This window comes from Sinohyriopsis cumingii, chromosome 12, assembly GCF_028554795.1.
Source record: "Sinohyriopsis cumingii isolate HCF-2022 chromosome 12, ASM2855479v2, whole genome shotgun sequence".
Taxonomy (NCBI): domain Eukaryota; kingdom Metazoa; phylum Mollusca; class Bivalvia; order Unionida; family Unionidae; genus Sinohyriopsis; species Sinohyriopsis cumingii.
Window position 1 is genome coordinate 125,730,902 of NC_142972.1, and position 21,589 is coordinate 125,752,490.

Consider the following 21,589-nt stretch of genomic DNA (forward strand, 5'->3'; position numbering starts at 1 on the left):
AGTTGTCTGTTTACGATATTTACAGTGTTGAATCAAGCAAAGGAAAATAATGACAACTGCAAATTTGCTTTTCATGTGGATTTAACAAGCGTTTTAATTTCTATGTTCAAATATGCAGAGGGATATAATTCCTAATTCGCAACGTTACGTAGCTTACGCAATTATTCAGCAGTTACCTAACAGAATGAACTACGTCATTATGTTGTCTGATGGAAATAAACTAGCCTATAATGTATGCAATATGGCGCCGCGTTAGTATGAAAAGTCCATTAAGCATGAAATGGTGCAGGGGATGCCAGCATTAATGCCATTCTCATCACAGTCAGGTTAGAAATTATAAATCGCTGATTCAATTGACTTAGTTCTATGCACTTTTTATCACAATAAACTTTCTCATTTTTGAAATTGGTAGGGGGGTACAAACAAACGGGGATGTAGAGTCAGACTATAGTTGTTTGCTGTAAGTGATGGACTTGAGTATTCTGCTTGCTTCATAAATGTATAATGAACAAAACTTTGACATTGCTGTGTGACCTTGTTACAGGTTGATACAGTGGGACATACATGTATAATGAACACATCTTTGACATTGCTGTGTGACTTTGTTACAGGTTGATACATTAGGACATACATGTATAATGAACACAACTTTGACATTGCTGTGTGACTTTGTTACAGGTTGATACAGTGGGACATACATGTATAATGAACACACCTTTGACATTGCTGTGTGACTTTGTTACAGGTTGATACAGTGGGACATACATGTACAATGAACACAACTTTGACATTGCTGTGTGACTTTGTTACAGGTTGATAAAGTGGGACATGACTTTATGACATGGCATGGTGATGTTAATGAAGGTAAACACTGTGTTATGAAGACCTTTTATCAATATGACTAACTGACCAGCCTATAGTCAGTACTCTCAGTACTTTGATTTAAAATATGGAAATATAAGTGTTCATATGTTTTATTCACTTTGACAGGATCATTGTCCATATGTTTGATTTCAATAAGCATGCATGTAACTCTACTGGCGTAGGGACAGAAATACCATTTTAAAGGCCATCTTCTGCACATGGTGTTTTGAAACAGATTTTTAATTTTTAAAACAAGATTTAATTTTTGTGTTTTTTATATCCACATTAACTTAGCTTGGTGGAGTATTGAAGAGCAGTCAGCAGTCTTAAAAATGGATGCACGCACAGGAAAACCGAAGTTTGAACTTCTTTTGAGGCTGAACAAGGTTGTATTGTCATCGCTTCATCCTCAAGACAGTACATTTTCGCTTCTTCACAAACTACACAGTGATTCAAGGGGAAATTGGGACCAGAACACTACTGAGAAACTGTTAAATGTGAAACTTAAAAATCACAATGAATGTCGTTAGTGGTCACCAATTAGTAATCTCATGAATTAATTTACACTTCACTGTCATTCTCTCATTTTACATAAGTTTTGATGAACTGACAATTGGATACTCTGGTATGGATATAAAGATAACTGCCTGTTAGGCACAATAGGATACTCTAGTATGGATAAAAAGATAATTACCTGTCAGGCACAATATGGTAGTCTAGTATGGATATACAGATAATTAACTCTCAGGCACAATATGGTACTCTGGTATGGATATATATAAGGATAATTACATATCAGCCACAATAGGCTACTCTGCTATGGATATAATGATAATTACCTGTCAGGCACAATAAGGTACTCCTGTATAGATATTACCTGTTAGCTACAGTAATGTACTCTATTAATGATATAAAGTTCAGTTTATGCTGTTAGAATCTAGTGAAATGCTGCTGCAGAAAATATGCACAGAAATTTGAACCTATGCTAAATAATGTTATCCAGTTATTTTACCTTCTGCATTGTTGTTCTCAAAACTGGAAAAAAGCAAACGACAGGGATGGGAAGATAGTAAAATAGTCTACTTCTCTGGCATTGAGATTTTAAATGAGGTGCACACAAATCTATTTTTTCACTTGTATTCTGTGTACAATTCATTGTTACACAGTTTGTAATGCCTGGCAGAAATTTAACCTGATGAGCTGGACAAAATAAAAATTTGTCTTCTTCTGCTTTTGTTCTACATCTTTAAAATAACATATGTCCCCATCACAGTGCAGAATAGGAGCCATACTAAATATGACCCAAGCACAGTACAAAAAAAATGAGCATACTAAACATGACTCCATCTCAATACAAAACATGAGCCATACTAAACATGACCTTGTCACAGTGCAAAATATGAGCCACACTAACTATGACCCCATCTCAATGCCAAATATGAGCCATACTAACTATGACCCATCTCAATACAAAATATGAGCCACACTAAATATGACCCTGTCTCAATACAAAATATGAACCACACTATGATCCCATCTCAATGCCAAATATGAGCCATACTATGACCCCATCTCAATCCCAAATATGAGACATACTAACTATGACCCATCTCAATGCCAAATATGAGCCATACTAACTATGACCCATCTCAATACAAAATATGAGCCACACTAAATATGACCCTGTCTCAATACAAAATATGAACCACACTATGATTCCATCTCAATGCCAAATATGAGCCATACTATGACCCCATCTCAATGCCAAATATGAGCCATACTAACTATGACATCATCTCACTGCAAAATATGAGCCATAATAAACATGACCTTGTCACATTCAAAATATGAGCATTGCTAAATACGACCCCGTCTCAATGCAGAATATGAGCCATACTAAATATGATCCAATCTCAATACAAAATATGAGCCATGCTAACTATGACCCCATCTCAATACAAAATATCAGCTATAATAAACTTGACCTTGTCACATGCAAAATATGAGCATTGCTAAATACGACCCCATCTCAATGCGAAATATGAGCCATACTAACTATGACCCATCTCAATACAAAATATGAGCCACACTAAATGTGACCCATCTCAATGCAAAATAGGAGCCACACTATGACCCATCTCAATACAAAATGAGCCATACTAAATATGATCCAGTCTCAATACAAAATATGAGCCATACTAAATATGACCCATCTCAATACAAAATATGGGCCATCTCAATACAAAATATGAGCCACACTAAATATGACCCCATCTCAATATAAAATATGAGCCACACTAAATATGACCCCATCTCAGTATAAACTATGAGCCACACTAAATATGACCCGATCTCAATATAAAATATGAGCCATACTAAATATGACCCATCACAATACAAAATATGAGCCATAATAAACACGTCTCCATCACAGTGCAAAATATGAGCCATAATAAACACGTCTCCATCACAGTGCAAAATGTGGGCCATAATACGTCTCCATCACAGTGCAAAATATGGACCATAATAAACATGTCTCCATCACAGTGCAAAATATGGGCCATGATAAACACGTCTCCATCACAGTATAAAATATGGGCCATAATAAACACATCTCCATCACAGTGCAAAATATGGGCCATAATAAACATGTCTCCATCACAGTGCAAAATATGGGCCATAATAAACACGTCTCCATCACAATACAAAATATGGGCCATAATAAACACGTCTCCATCACAGTACAAAATATGGGCCATAATAAACATGTCTCCATCACAGTGCAAAATATGGGCCATAATAAACACATCTCCATCACAATACAAAATATGGGCCATAATAAACATGTCTCCATCACAATACAAAATATGGGCCATAATAAACACGTCTCCATCACAATACAAAATATGGGCCATAATAAACACATCTCCATCACAATACAAAATATGGGCCATAATAAACATGTCTCCATCACAATACAAAATATGGGCCATAATAAACATGTCTCCATCACAATACAAAATATGGGCCATAATAAACACGTCTCCATCACAGTACAAAATATGGGCCATAATAAACACATCTCCATCACAGTGCAAAATATGGGCCATAATAAACACGTCTCCATCACAATACAAAAAATGGGCCATAATAAACACGTCTTCATCACAGTGCAAAATATGGGCCATAATAAACACGTCTCCATCACAGTGCAAAATATGGGCCATAATAAACACGTCTCCATCACAATGCAAAATACAAAAAATGGGCCATACTCATTCTCCTACTGTAAATACGTTTTTGATGAACAGACCGTTTACCTTTCAAAATTTGAAGTGTTACAATTTTTAACATTTAGACTAGCAACCTTGTGATGGACATCTCAGCAGCTGTTCATGTTTAAATAATTTAAGAACCAGTTAGCAACAGTAGGGTAATCAAGTATGGATAGTAAAATAATTCCTTGTTAGTCACAGTGGGGTACTCTAGTAAGGATATAGATAATTGCCTGTTAGCCATAGTACAGTACTCCAGTATGGATATAAAGATAATTGCCTGTTAGCCACATTACAATACTCAAGTGAGGATATTAAGATAATTGCCTGTTAGCCACAGTACAATACTCCAGTATGGATATAAAGATAATTGCCTGTTAGCCACAGTACAATACTCTAGTATGGATACAACAATAACTGCATGTTAGTCACAGTACAATACTCTAGTTTGGATATAAAGATAATTACCTGTTAGCCATAGTACAGTAGTCTAGTATGGGTAAAAAGATAATTGCCTGTTAGCACAGTACAATACTTTGGTAAGGATATATAGATAATTACTTGTTAGCCACATTACAGTACTCTAGTACTCATATAAAAATAATTGCCTGTTAGCCACAGTACAGTACTCTAGTATGGATATAAAGATAATTGCTGTTAGCAATAGTACAGAGTACTATTAAATAGATACAAAGATAATTGTGTGTTAACCACAGTATGATAGTCTGGGATAAATATAAAGATAATTGTCTGTTAGCCACATTAGGGAACTCTGCTATGGCTATGACAATAATTGTCTGTCAGCCAAAGCAGTATATACTAGTATCGATAATAGAATAATTGTTATTTATCATTGAAAATAAGTGAATATCAAACTGTAACTAACAAGAGATTCCATTCAAACATTAAATGCTGCTAACTAAAAATAATGAGAAATATAGCTTCAACTTTTGATTTAAAAACCAAAATCAACTTTCATCATATAAATACATTGTTGACAATTAATGCATTCTGTACAAATTTGGGACACACTTGAGGGGGTGCATTCTTCTTGAGTATTACTCATTGCTAACATTAGGTCACTGTGATCTCTTTGCATTTTTAACTGTATACATTAAATTTGAGTATTTACCTCTATTTGTCTTTAAATCTTGCTTATACAGTTATGAAATTTGGCAAGTGCATTCATTATTAGCAGCAATATTCATTTGCATAGTTGGGGCCCCGAGTGGTCTAAAGCACTCTCCGTTACAGATCACTGCCATCTCACCTCTGTCTGCGGTGGTTCGAGTCTCGGATTCAGCCATTGTGGGTATGTGAGAAAGCTTGCCAGTAGCTTCTCGAGGGTCGGTGGTTCTTTCTGGGGATTTCCCGGGTTCTTCCTCCACCATTAATACTGGCCGCCATGTATAGCCTATCGTGTGCTGAAAAATGGCATTAAACCCCACAACAACGACAACAACAACATTTGCATAGTTACTTGTAAGTCACAATGATGTTTACTTGGATAGGTTATTGCATCTTGTACTAATAGAGCAAATGAGACCTGGCACTCACTCTTTCTGGTGATTGTTCTCTGAAATTTATTGTTTTTTAAATGGCTATATCTCTTGATTGTGGCAATGAAATATTATCACTGGACAAGTTAGCAAATAACTTTCTAGAGTGAGATGGAAGACTCTAACCAATTAATATATCAACAGTTTGCACCAGAAGATCACAATTTGCTGTGTAGTAAAACATTTGTAATATGCCTATTTTTGTCTCACCACATACAGACATTCAAATCATTTCTGTGGTTGCAGCAGTGGTGAAGATTTGCACTCAAGGTTTCTATCATACTTTTGAAAAACCCATACCATACAACATGAAAGTATGTGTTCCATGTAACCTTCCTTATTAACATTTTTCTTTTGTAGGCAGAATCCATTGGTTCTTCTGTCCTTCTGCCAGCCCCTACTTGGCTTAGGAAGGCCTGTGGCCAGCTCCTGACCCAGGTAATAATGAGGCCCCAGGGGGTCAAGAGCCTCCTGCAAGGGATGCTGGATACAGGGGCTAAAATAGCAGGTCCCAAAATTGAATTCACCCAGACTTCTGATTGGAGGAAATGTGATGCTGTTGCCAAAGTTATAGCATGCTGTCCCCTACAATCTTCAATGCGAGAGGAATACTACAGACATGTGGCACCACAGGTATGATTGATATTAACGATGTCATGGTGTATGATATTAACAATGTCATGGTGTATGATATTAACGATGTCATGGTTTATATTAACAATGTCATGGTGTATGATATTAACGATGTCATGGTGTATGATATTAACAATGTCAAAGTGTATGATATTAATGATGTCATGGTGTATGACATTAACAATGTCATGGTGTATAATATTAACAATGTCATGGTGTATGATATTAACAATGTCATGGTGTATAATATTAACAATGTCATGGTGTATGATATTAACAATGTCATGGTGTATAATATTAACAATGTCATGGTGTATGATATTAACAATGTCATGGTTTATAATATTAACAATGTCATGGTGTATGATATTAACGATGTCATGGTGTATGATATTAACAATGTCATGGTGTATGATATTAACAATGTCATGGTTTATAATATTAACAATGTCATGGTGTATGATATTAACGATGTCATGGTGTATGATATTAACAATGTCAAAGTGTATGATATTAATGATGTCATGGTGTATGATATTAACAATGTCATGGTGTATAATATTAACAATGTCATGGTGTATGATATTAACAATGTCATGGTTTATAATATTAACAATGTCATGGTGTATGATATTAACGATGTCATGGTGTATGATATTAACAATGTCATGGTGGTGTATGATATTAATGATGTCATGGTTTATAATATTAACAATGTGATGGTGTATGATATTAACGATGTCATGGTGTATGATATTAACGATGTCATGGTTTATAATATTAACAATGTGATGGTGTATGATATTAATGATGTCATGGTGTATGATATTAACAATGTCATGGTGTATGATATTAACGATGTCATGGTGCATGATATTAACAATGTCATGGTGTATGATATTAACAATGTCATGGTTTATAATATTAACAATGTCATGGTGTATGATATTAACGATGTCATGGTGTATGATATTAACGATGTCATGGTGTATGATATTAACATTGTCATGGTTTATAATATTAACAATGTCATGGTGTATGATATTAACAATGTCAAAGTGTATGATATTAACGATGTCATGGTGTATGATATTAACAATGTCAAAGTGTATGATATTAACAATGTCATGGTGTATGATATTGACACTGTCATGGTGTATGATATTAACAATGTCATGGTGTATGATATTAACAATGTCAAAGTGTATGATATTAACAATGTCATGGTGTATGATATTAACAATGTCAAAGTGTATGATATTAACAATGTCATGGTGTATGATATTAACATTGTCATGGTTTATAATATTAACAATGTCATGGTGTATGATATTAACGATGTCATGGTGTATGATATTAACAATGTCAAAGTGTATGATATTAATGATGTCATGGTGTATGATATTGACACTGTCATGGTGTATGATATTAACAATGTCATGGTGTATGATATTAACAATGTCAAAGTGTATGATATTAACAATGTCATGGTGTATGATATTAACAATGTCAAAGTGTATGATATTAACAATGTCATGGTGTATGATATTAACAATGTCATGGTGTATGATATTAACAATGTCATGGTGTATGATGTTGTCACTGTCATGGTGTATGATATTAATGCTGTCATGGTGTATGATATTAACGATGTAATGGTGTATGATATTAACGATGTCATGGTGTATGATATTAACACTGTCTTGGTGTATGATATTAACGATGTCGTGGTGTATGATATTAACGATGTAATGGTGTATGATATTAATAACATCATGGTGTATGATATTAATGATGTCATGGTGTATGATATTAACGATGTCATGGTGTTTGATATTAACAGTGTGATAGTGTATGATATTAACAATGTCATGGTGGTGTATGATATTGACGATGTCATGGTCTATGATATTAATGATGTCATGGTCTATGATAATAACGATGTCATGGTGTATGATATTAATGATGTCATGGTGTATGATATTAACAATGTCATGGTGTATGATGTTAATGATGTCATGGTGTATGATATTAACGATGTCATGGTGTATGATATTAACAATGTCATGGTGGTGTATGATATTAACGATGTCATGGTCTATAATATTAACGATGTCATGGTCTATGATATTAACGATGTCATGGTCTATGATATTAATGATGTCATGGTGTATGATATTAACAGTGTATGGTGTATGATATTAACAATGTCATGGTGTATGAGCACAACAGTTTGACAACTTTATTACATGATTAGGCCTATTATGGCTGATTGGACATTTTTGATTTTTGCAGGTGTAAGAAATATTTCATATAGGTGTTTGCCACATAGTTCTCATACTAAGTACAGACTCTAAATTGCAGATTTCATTGGCATTTCATTTGCACTTAATATTTAGTCGAAATGTATTCATAATTAATTTTCTTTTAGGTCTCACCTATCATCTGGTCATTTTTTATTCATGGTCTAAGAAATGCATTTATGTTTGCATTTTTGCTTTTTTCATTTTTGTTCATTTGGAATGAACAGGAAATGCATTTGGTGAAGTCAGGTATTATATTTTTGTTTTACTGAAGAGAGAGAACTATTGCTTTTGCATGTTATCCTATATAAACATATTTATTAAAATAGTAAATGCCTAAAATTAAAAAACAAAAATTGTATTTTACTTGATAAAAATATACCCTCAACAGCAATAAATGCTAAAGTATAGTTGTGGAATATTTTTTAGAAATTGTTTTTTATTTTCTTGATATGACTGAAAAATTGTTAAAACTGTGTTAAAAACCAATGTCACACACACACACTTATTTCTTTTTTCATTTCATTCTTATCAAAATGTTACAAATACGACTTTTCATTCATCATGTCATCATATCAGTGACAGTTGTTTTTCTTTGTCTGGACAAAAATAATGTTGTGGCTTGTAAGGGGTGAAAAATGTAACTGCAAAGAATCTGATCCTAGGTTATCATGTGAAATGGCATTAGATCATGGAATTTAGCAGTAGCGTTAAAATAAAAGACCTTCATATCCATTTATGCAGTGTATTTAAAAGCTTGCTTCATTTTTCATTCGTCATTCTCCATTTCGCAGATGTGCTGATTTATCTGTTGAGTAATTTACTTGGATACAGAGTTGTTAGGAATTAACTTCTGCTACTACCCATATCCAACCCTTTCAGATAGATGCAAAATTTGTCTTTCCCTTCTATATACCAGATTTGCTATCAGAAATATTATCTAAGGGAAGAAACTCTTCCATGTACAAGTGTAATTACCTCCCCTGTCACCACCAGACCTTTGTTGAAGCTTTGCTCAGTATAGGTAACATAACATCTGTTGAATTTCCAATAGTCATTGGATTTCTCTGGTCATATCAGCCATATGCTTACCAAGTCAGAATTATTTTACTGATTTACTATTGCTTCTAGCTTTTGTGACTTTTAAAAAACTTGATTTTTTTTATTTTGCATTTTTTTTATAATGTTTGTGTTTTTAGACTCTGACCATGCTGTTTCTATGTCTTGTCATATACATGCCATAATAATGTTCTTTTATAGTTGATGCTGATGAACTTTAATTTAATTTGGCATTTTTGTGTTTTTGTGCTTTGTTTGCACATTTTATTATTTGTTGTTTTTCATTATTATGGTAGGTAAATGACACTGAAGGTGTCAGAGGATATGCACAGGGTGTACGAAGTGCACTTCCTCCAATCCTTTGCAATGGGTACACAAGTTGATCAAAGCTGACATGATTTAAGTCTTTGGACACCCAAGTGCTTAGTCTTTTCCTCAATGTTGAGTCAGTATCAGCATAGTTGAGGACACCCCTATGGACCATCCCCCTCCCCCTCCCAAGAATCATGAACCCTGCTGTTGACTCAGCCACTGTTGCAAGAAAAAGAATGGGGAACTTTGGATACAAATTATTTGACACCTTCTCATTCACCACTAGAGTCCCAGATATGAAGACATATTCAGGAAACAATTTTGTACATGGTGACCCACCTTTTAACAACTGACAAAGATGCGATGGGAGACTTGACTCCTCATTTTGGCACAAGTCCCCCATTGGGTAGAAGTCCCCCAATATACTAGAGTAGCATCATAGTACCCAGCAGTCTTGATGCAGGTGTTTTTGCTCAAACCTCTCTTGGGCATTCCAGCAATCACATGCTCCAGTCATACCATCTATTGCTGTCCTGGTTCCTGTTCAGTCAATCATGCATACACATTATACTTAGGATCTGAGGTTGGATTCTTCATTGAAATGAGCTGCATATTTGCTATTTCATTATTTGTGGACTATTATGGGAACCAATCAGATAAGTCCAGAGACATTGCTGTCACACTTCAGTGTTCCAAGGCCTGTCAGTTGCCTGTCAGACAGTATAGTCAGTGGGTCCACACTTTATGGCATTTCCTGGTCATGTAACGGAACACATTCTTTGATAACTCTGCCTCATCCCATTTTACTGTGTATGATTTTGAAATGGATGGTTTGTTGGATGCGGGACCCCCCCCCCCCCCCCCCCCCCGAGAGATTACAAGGGTAACTTGAACTGTACTTAAGAACCCCAGATCACCATGGAGAGGACTGAGTTTAACTGAAATGCAAAGATTGGGATATACAGAGTGCCTGTCACTGCCATCTTCAAGTCAAGCATATTAGTTCAGGGCAGTCGTTAGACGTGGATGATGAAGATGACCAAACTGCCTTCCATCGGATCCTTGAAGTATTGACTGTACGTCAGTAAATATGTGGGACCCCAGTAACTCCAGAGAGGTCAAATTTATTAATTCACCTGCCCCTGCTCTTTTGTTTTCCTCTTCAATGATGATGTTGCCATTTTATCCTGAGAATGCACACATTCTGGAAGAGATCCAGACTCAACAGGCAGGTAATTCTTAGTAAATTGCATCTTCACCAGCCAAGGTTCCAATGTGGTAACCCTATCTAACCTTGGCGTATCAAACAGATATTTCTGTGCTTTGGGTCTCTGAATTTCATTGGATGCGGCAGCAAGACAATGCATCCAGTCAAAATTAAGTTGTTCAGATATGAACACTGTTCCTACATGGGACAATGGGAGCACACAACTTGAATGGACTGACAAATAAGCAATTTTCCAATGCGGGTCTTTGTTTGCACAAATACCTTTCACTCAAATACACCTGTAATGGCTTTCATTCTGGTACATAGTCATACTTTTGATGTTAAACTTCAAAAGTATCCTTTTTAGGTCAATTGCCCCTACCATTTTCAGCCAGTGTGCAATGTACTATGCTATTGGTTGGTTAGCATTACATAATGTGAGAGGCAACTCATGGAATCCAATAGATGTCGCTAGGACAAAGGACCAATATGTCTGCTCAATCAACCAAGATGTAGATAGGGTTATCACATCAAAACCTTGTCTAGCAAAAATGAGCAAATTGATCTCATTGGGATTTTATTCATGACTTCCAGATTCTGGAATGAAACAAAGCTCCAACCTGTTGTTTGTTTGAGCCAGCTGAACAAGTTTACAGCCATGCCCATGCTCATGATATGGAGGATACATTGTTGATAAGGCCTTGTTTAAGTAGTGACATGTTTGTGTTAGCTGTGACTTGATGGATACCTGTTTTAATATCCCAATTCATTGTTCCATTGTTTCATGTTCCATGAAACCAAATAACAGGTTCAGGCACTCCTTCTTTGGCTCAGCCTCAATCAATTGACCTTTCACTAGCATCGTCAGTGCAGCCTTATCAAAAGTGTGGCATACCTGGATAATATCATACAGAAACACATGGTATGTTCAGTTCTAATATATAATACAAGATGTTAACAGATTACTCCCCAGTCTCTCTCAGCTCAGCATTCTTATGAAAGGGGAGGTTTTAGATCTATCTCATTTTAAGCATTGTGTTCAGACTGATAATAATTTAGTGTGACTTTGCTTCAAGGCATGTTGTGCAGATTATCAAACTATCTGAATTAGTCTACCAGAAGATAAAGACTTCCACAAAAGTGGTTTCTACAGGTCCTCAAACATTTCTACAGGTCCTCAAACGTTTCATACAGGTCCTCAAACATTTCAGTGCAGCTGTAAACGTCAACATTGGCTAGCTTTTAATGTTTCCATTACAATTAGCCATGGTAACTCAGTGATGTTCATTTCCAATCATCTAGATGGTGTTCTGATCACAATTGAGCTATTGGTATGAATTCCTCACATATTGCCATCATTGTGTATTATTGTCAGATTCCCACAATGATTATATCAGTAAAAATGATGACTATATCAGTAAAAATATAGACGATATATAGATTAAAGGTACACCGCCATGACCAACATAAACTTGTTTCCAGTTTACGGTGATACAGTGTACTATACAAATGACAATGTTTACTATAATCAGCATCCTCCACATTGGTACATTTCAATGGATACATACTTGTCACATATAATTAGCACTGGTACATTTCAACAGATACATGATTGTCACATATAATTAGCATTGGTACATTTCAATAGATACATGATTGTCACATATAATTAGCACTGGTACAATTCAATAGATACATGACTGTCACATAATTAGCGTTGGTTCATTTCAATAGATACATGATTGTCACATATAAATAGCATTGGTACATTTCAATAGATACATGACTGTCACATAATTAGCGTTGGTTCATTTCAATAGATACATGATTGTCACATATAAATAGCATTGGTACATTTCAATAGATACATGACTGTCAGATATAAATAGCAATAGTCTACAGTAATGAACATTGAAAAAGAAAATGGAATTTTCTACAAGCTTTGAAACCAAGATCAGTATGATGAGTTTACATGTTCATTAAATACAATATTCACTGAAAGGTCAAAGGTTGATTTAATATATGATGAATTTTAATTTGTTTCAAAATAGTGAAAATGGCATTTCAGCTGCTGTTGCAAGAAATTAACATTATATATGATGTTGTTGTTGTTGTTGTTGTTGTTGGGTTTAACGCCATTTTTCAGCACAAGATAGGCTATATACATGGCAGCCAGTATAACTGGTGAATAAAGAACCCAGGAAAAGCCAGGAAAGAACTACTGACCCAAGAGAAGCTACTGGCAAGCTTTCTCACATACCCACATTGGGTGAACCTGCGACTCATACCCATGCAGACAGAGGTATGATGTGATGCAGTTGTTAGTGAATTCACAACTGTGCAGTATGATTATTTATTGCCTGAGACCATGCTGTTCAAGGAAACTAATGCATCCCTAGGGACCCTGTAATAGTTACATACATTTGACTAATACTGTAACATCACAGACATCATTTTTTAAACAATTACATAACTTTTAGCAAAATTTAGATTAATACAAAGTTTTTTCAGTTATTTGGTAAATAGAATCTCAAACTCTTGTCTGTCAAACATCCAGTATGAAACTCAGTAAATTATGCATTACAACTCGTACTTAATACATACAGTATGAAACTCAGTGAATTATGGATTACAACTCATAATTAATACAGACACTATGAAACTCATTGAACTATGCATTACAACTCGTACTTAGTACATACCATATGAAACTCAGTGAATCATTGATTACAACTCGTACTTAATACATCCAGTATGAAACTCACTAAATTATGGATTACAGCTGATAATTAATACAAACACTATGAAACTCATTGAACTATGCATTACAACTCGTACTTAATACATAAAGTATGAAACTCACTGAATTATGCATTACAACTTGTACTTAATACATACAGTATGAAACTCACTGAATTACGCATTACAACTCGTACTTAGTACATACAGTATGAAACTCACTGAATTATGGATTACAACTCGTACTTAATACCTCCAGTATGAAACTCACTGAATTATGGATTACAACTCATAATTAATACAAACACTATGAAACTCATTGAACTATGCATGCCAGCTTATCATATATACAGTATGAAACTCATTGAACTATGCATGCCAGCTTTGAATCTGTGAATTTCATTGGTAACAATGCTAAGCCAACACATCCAATCAAAATCAAATTGTCCAAATCTGAACACTGTTCCTACATGACCAAGACAAGGGCAGCTCACAACTGGAAAGGACAGCAATTTTCCACTGCCGTTCTGTGTTTGAACATATACATCCTTTCACTCAAATAAACCTGTAATGGCTTCTCTTTGTTACATAGTCATACTTTTGATGTTAAACTTACAAAGCATCATTTTGAAGTCAATTGCCATCAGCTTATGTACAATGCACTGCTGTTACATGCTATTGGTTATTTGGCATTGCATACTAAGTGAGACAACTCATGAAATCCAATAGATGTTGCTGTGATAAAGCACTGAAATATCTGATCAATCTATCTGCCAAGGTGTAGACAGGGTTAACATATCTGAACCATAGCTAGTGAAGATGCATACATACAGGATGAAGCTCACTGATGTATGCCAGCTTATGCATCATGTATATGGTATGGAATTCAATGAAGTATGCATACCAAGTCATTTTTGATAGTTACAGTACAAAACTCATTGATTTATGCATGCCAAGTCATTTTTGAGTACAGAACTCATTGAAGTATGCATGTCAAGTCATTTTTGTTAGTTACAGTACAAAACTTGTTGATTTATGCATGCTAAGTCATTTTTGATAGTTACAGTACAAAACTCATTGAAGTATGCATGCCAAGTCATTTTTGATAGTTACAGTACAAAACTCATTGAAGTATGCATACCAAGTCATTTTTGATAGTTACAGTACAAAACTCATTGAAGTATGCATACCAAGTCATTTTTGATAGTTACAGTACAAAACTCATTGAAGCATGCATACCAAGTCATTTTTGATAGTTACAGTACAAAACTTGTTGAAGTATGCATACCAAGTCATTTTTGATAGTTACAGTACAAAACTCATTGAAGTATGCATACCAAGTCATTTTTGATAGTTACAGTACAAAACTCATTGAAGTATGCATGCCAAGTCATTTTTGATAGTTACATTACAAAAACTCATTGAAGTATGCATACCAAGTCATTTTTGATAGTTACAGCACAAAACTCATTGAAGTATGCATACCAAGTCATTTTTGATAGTTACAGTACAAAACTCATTGAAGTATGCATGCCAAGTCATTTTTGATAGTTACAGTACAAAACTCATTGAAGTATGCATACCAAGTCATTTTTGATAGTTACAGTACAAAACTCATTGAAGTATGCATACCAAGTCATTTGTGATAGTTACGGTACAAAACTCATTGAAGTATGCATACCAAGTCATTTTTGATAGTTACAATACAAAACTCATTGAAGTATGCATACCAAGTCAATTTTGATAGTTACAGTACAAAACTCATTGAAGTATGCATACCAAGTCATTTTTGATAGTTACAGTACAAAACTCATTGAAGTATGCATACCAAGTCATTTTTGATAGTTACAGTACAAAACTCATTGAAGTATGCATGCCAAGTCATTTTTGATAGTTACAGTACAAAACTCATTGAAGTATGCATACCAAGTCATTTTTGATAGTTACAGTACAAAACTCATTGAAGTATGCATACCAAGTCATTTGTGATAGTTACGGTACAAAACTCATTGAAGTATGCATACCAAGTCATTTTTGATAGTTACAATACAAAACTCATTGAAGTATGCATACCAAGTCAATTTTGATAGTTACAGTACAAAACTCATTGAAGTATGCATACCAAGTCATTTTTGATAGTTACAGTACAAAACTCATTGAAGTATGCATACCAAGTCATTTTTGATAGTTACAGTACAAAACTTGTTGAAGTATGCATACCAAGTCATTTTTGATAGTTACAGTACAAAACTCATTGAAGTATGCATACCAAGTCATTTTTGATAGTTGCATACCAAGTCATTTTTGATAGTTACAGTACAAAACTCATTGATTTATGCATGCCAAGCACTCATGGCATGAATAGATCATGCAAGTTATATCATCAGTTTCAAATCAAATGAACACTGATGTGTGATTCTCTGTTTCTTTTTTTGTGTGCAGATTCTAGACATAATTCACTATCCAGATCAGCAGATTGCCCATCAATTCCTGAGGGTAGCCTGCAGTACCATCACTCAGATGTTGTCCCAGCAAGCAGAGATGACCAAGTCACTTATAATTAGGCCACTCCTTCAGCCCCTCCTCTCCTGTATAGATACTGAAGGTATGTCATTATCATCCCAGCAAACAGAGTTGACTGAATTATTGATCATTATGTCCCTCCTCCAGACCCAGGGGCACCAAGTGGCTGAGTGGTCTAAAGTGCTCATTGTTCTGGATCACTGCCATCTCACCTCTGTCTGCATGGATTCGAGTCTCAGGCTTGGCTAACGTGGGTATGTGAGAAAGCCTGCCAGTAGCTTCTCATGGGTCAGTGGTTCTTCCCGCAGTTTTCCAGGGTTCTTCTCCACCAGTTATACTGGCCGCCATGTTTAGCCTATCTTGTGCTGAAAAATGGAGTTAAACCTACAACAACAACAACAGCAATCCTCCAGACCCTCATCTCCTATTTAGATACTGAAGGTATGCCATTATAAATATCACACACAAGAGTTTATTACATTGCCAGTATGATTCAAATCAACATTTCCAAGATAATGGAGATCTGACAGATAACAACACTAGAGTTTCTTACACTAGTAGTGTGTTTAAAATCAGCATCACCAGCATAATGGAGATCTGACAGATACCAACACCAGAGTTTCTTACACTAGTAGTGTGTTTAAAAACAGTATCACCAGCATGGAGATCTGACAGACACCAGTAAAATGTCATGTTCTGTTCACCTTTGTTATAGTGGGTGGCAACCAATATATCTGGTTGAGGAAAAACCCACGGAAAACCATGGGAAGGACCAGCAACCAGTGGGATGCTATTGGTAAAGTTTCTCATGTACTCACAGTCTCCAAACCTGAGACTCAAACCCATGCAGACAGATGTGAGAGATCTGTAAAGGTGAGACCCTTAGACCACTTGGCCACTCCTCTGTTCACCATTCACCTCATCAGGAAAGTAAAAAAATGTCATTCAGAATGTAGTGCTTTTAATGATTTTTATATCTGTCAGTAGGATCTACTTTTTGGAAGTAGATTTTAGTTTTAATAAAATTGTGACAGTAATTTCCCTTTATCAGATTTCCAAGGAGGAAACAGATTTGGTTGTCCTAGTTAGGTGCCTTGGTAAAATGTATGGAACCGTGATGAGGAGGGAAAGTAGTCTCCAGCTGAATATGGAGATATTTTTGTTTAAGGGAGGTGACCATTATTGGAGGTTGTATTGTACCAGATACAGAAACATTATAGCTGTTTAAACTGAAAAAAACCTGTACTTATGATTCTGATTTTTTAAACATAGCTAACATGCCACATGTCAAACCAGCTTGATTAGGCCTGATTGTTTAAAAATCAGCAAAATCCACTCCTGGGCAGATTCTGTGTATGTCACCCATCATCATGCCTCTCCACCTGTTTGATGATGTTATCCATCATTGCCGTTCTCAATAGCATTTTATATTTCTGTACAGATGAAACACCTCTGGCCAGGTCCAATAAAAAATAACATTTTGTTTTTCTGTACAGATGAAACACCTCTGGCCAGGTCCAATAAAAAATAACATTTTATATTTCTGTACAGATGAAACACCTCTGGCCAGGTCCAATAAAAAATAACATTTTATATTTCTGTACAGATGAAACACCTCTGGCCAGGTCCAATAAAAATTAGCATTTTATTTTTCTGTACAGATGAAACACCTCTGGCCAGGTCCAATAAAAAATAATATTTTGTTTTTCTGTACAGATGAAACACCTCTGGCCAGGTCCAATAAAAAATAACATTTTGTTTTTCTGTATAGATGAAACACCTCTGGCCAGGTCCAATAAAAAATTGCTTTTATACACCCACAATATCTCTTACGATACTTTCCACTCTTCTATCTGTTTCCTGTTTTGTTTTAGCACATTAACTTAAATTCTCCATTATCTACAGTTACTGAACTTTGTTGATGGCTTGCACTTGGAGTGAAGAAGAAGCCTATTAATTTGGGAGTCAACAGGTCATGGTCACTGTGAGTGAAACAATTAAAATGGTTCCATGCCACAACATTTGTTATCTATCAGACGCTTGTGTATAGCTTGCAGTTGGGGTAAGGAAGAAGACAATTGATTTTGGGGTCAAAAGTTAGTAACATTAGTTCTACATCACAGACCTGGATTAAACTTTGTTGATGATTTGCACTTGGATTAAGGAAAAACCTTTTGATTTTATGGATCATTAGGTGAAAGGTCATTGTCACTATGACTGCAAGTAGACAGCACAGAAACATTAGTTTTGAATCATGGATGGCTTGCACTTTGGGTAGGAAAGAATCCTATTTATTCTGGGGTAAAAGGGTCAAAGGTCAGGGTTTCTGTGACTAAAAGAGGAAAATTGGTTTTTGCACACAGATTTCATTTTTTGGACGATGTGCCTTCATCAGAGTTTGTGGATATCTTTAATTTTTGGATCAAAAGGTTGAAAATTTCAAGGTCATTAAATGCATAATAAATTTAGTTCTAAAGATGAGGCAGTCATGCACTTAATGCATGGAAAAATTTTGTATTGATCTTAGGGTCAAAAGGTCAGAAGCTCAAAGTTAGTGTGGCTTAAAGGAAATTGGATTGTGCGGAAGAATTTTAGTCCTAGGGTAAGATCCAGGGCCAAAATGTGTGGATGTCTTGCAGGGAGGATACATATAGCATCTGGAGTCAAAGATCATGGTTGTGGTAAGTCTGATAAGAAATTGTTTTTCAAAGTAAGTTTTGTTCAAGACTGCATACCTTGACCATAGGTCCAGGTCATTGAGACTTGTTGGTCAATAATTTCCAGCTACAACTGTGCCATATTAGTGCCTACATACAGGATTTAAAATTGGGGAGACTTAATGTGTCATTCCCATTACTTGTTATTTACACCCTCAGATATTTTGTTACTTGTAGAGAATTGCCTTATTTTTAACAACTACACATAGACTTTGAACTTTGGCCAAAATAATTTTTAATATTTTCTTTTAAATTGGTTTTGATCTAAGGTCCTAATTATTTTCTTACTTTTACACTTATCTTGATTTCAGACATTAGGGTTGAGGAAGAGTCAGTAGTCATTGCTGAAGAATGCATGATCACAGCTTGTATTGAAGACATATCAAAGGTTTGTGTCTATCTTTGAAGTTTCTATTTTGCTGCCACAAGCTGACTGTTGGTTAGCTGGTTGTTACGGGTTTAATGTCATTTTCAGCACATGATAGGCTATACATTGCACCCAGTATATTTAGTAGAGGGATTATCACAGGAAAACCCTGGAAAGAACTACCAGCTCACAGGAAGCTGCTGGCAAGCTTTCTTACATATCCGCCTTTGCTGAGGGTCTCTAACACTATCAACTTATTGGTGTTTGAAACCAAACTGACATTCTCAGTGTTAACAAGCAGACAGACTGTTCATTGTCCTTTACTGGTTTCCAGAACAGTCCATACTTTTGTTCTCTGGCACAGCATATAGGATATGTATTTGCAAAAGTACCAGTAGAGCCTTCCTTTGACTTTCAAACACTGAGATTAACAAATGAACATACTCAGTATGTGGCATTTGTCATGCATCTGAAGCCAGATGTCACATGAAGAGTACTGATCCTGCTAAAATCAGACAGAATCCAGTTCATTTCCTAATTCATTTTTCAGTTTTGATTAACTTCAACTCAAAACAGTTACAACTGTATTTCACCAAAAATACTTATGAATCAAGTACTCTGTGCACTTTCATATTTCTCTAACTACTCAGTACACAACATAACACATCAGCCAATTGTATTCATTTTCATTTCTGGTACTCTTTAGTCTCTTGATCATATCTGTGATCAAGCTCTCGTTTACCATAGTCCAATTTCTGCCATATCAGTGGTAGTCGTACACCTTGCAAATACTTCCACATGTTTACAATTGTCATTGTACACAGCATTTAATGTTTACCACCAGTGATATAAATATTAAAACACATTTTTCTATATAATTCAGGATTGTTCATTGAGTCTGTGAACAGTTGCTTTTGGCCTGAAACCCTATAACTTCGTTTTAATCTGCAGTAAGGTAAATGCTTGGGGGCAGTACACCAGGCTAGTTCCATTTAGTGAAGACTATTTTGACAATAATAACAAAATAACATAAATTTACTTGAGTGTTTTAACATCTGTTTATTTGTGCTGTGAACATTCATTGTACCTTGTCAAGTTCCAGATGTTCGTAGATATTTGGTAAAAATGGCGAACAGATCACTTGACCATTAAAGGGAATACCAGTCCATGACCACTTCATGAGCGATATGATGTACCCAATAGTAATTTTACACTATTTGCAAAAAAGTAATGGCTACATAATATTTTGCCTTGCCAGTGTGTTGTTCAACAGTAAATGAATTCAGTTTGAGTGTCATAAAAAAAGTGACAATCATAGTGCATAAATGTCAAATGGCTTCAGTATAAAGTTACAGTTTATTCATACCTGCTAGTTCATGACATGTTATTTAAAAAACAGTCCTCCCCTCCAGAACACTGTCATGTTTGTAAAAACAAGATTTCCAATAAATCTAATGCAGAAAGCAAATACAGGTAAGAACAGACAAAGGTCTTTCTTGACGCTATATGCCTGCAACATGTTTAATCAGAAGACGGTCATGATTAGCGTAGCCTTTTGGTTAATGTGAATGGAAAACCACTGAGCAGTTTATAAGGTCAGGTGTCATAGCGGCAATTAAAAGGTTTTCAGAGATAAATATCCATTTTAGCATGCCATGCAAGACCCTATTGGGATTATTTGTGTGGGTAAAGTACACAGAGTGGAATACCCCAATTCATAAATTCGATATGCATGTTTTAGAAACAAATGTTATTAAACTTTTTTTCCTTGAATGAAAATGTTTAAGTTTTCTTTATTCATGGTCATTGGCAAACGTATGATCTGTGAAGCCAGATTGGAATGATAATGGTAGGAACAGTATGTAAGTGCAAGTATGGAAGTGTAAGTACATTTTTAAGGCAGAATGTCAAAATGTAACAGTGAGTAAGGGAAGGAGGAACCATATCCAAAATGAACAAAGTCCAACAAAACTTAAATTTATGAACTCCATTCTAATATTGTGTAACTTAAGGTAAGGAGGCATAGGAGCA

The 21,589-nt window shown here is 35.3% G+C and overlaps 1 protein-coding gene across 3 annotated transcripts in view; it reads left to right on the top strand.

Moving 5' to 3' along the window:
* The window catches only part of LOC149787408 (transport and Golgi organization protein 6 homolog), an 84,485-nt gene that overhangs the window by 22,427 nt on the left and 40,469 nt on the right, over positions 1–21,589 (top strand). For 2 of the 3 annotated variants that reach the window (XM_089978011.1, XM_089978010.1), the window contains exons 4-6: positions 6,059–6,331; positions 16,394–16,556; positions 19,503–19,579. In XM_089978011.1, the coding sequence (XP_089834137.1) occupies positions 6,059–6,331; positions 16,394–16,556; positions 19,503–19,579 (513 nt within the window). The remainder of the gene's footprint in view (positions 1–6,058; positions 6,332–16,393; positions 16,557–19,502; positions 19,580–21,589) is intronic. The other variant, XM_089978012.1, reaches the window with a different exon arrangement.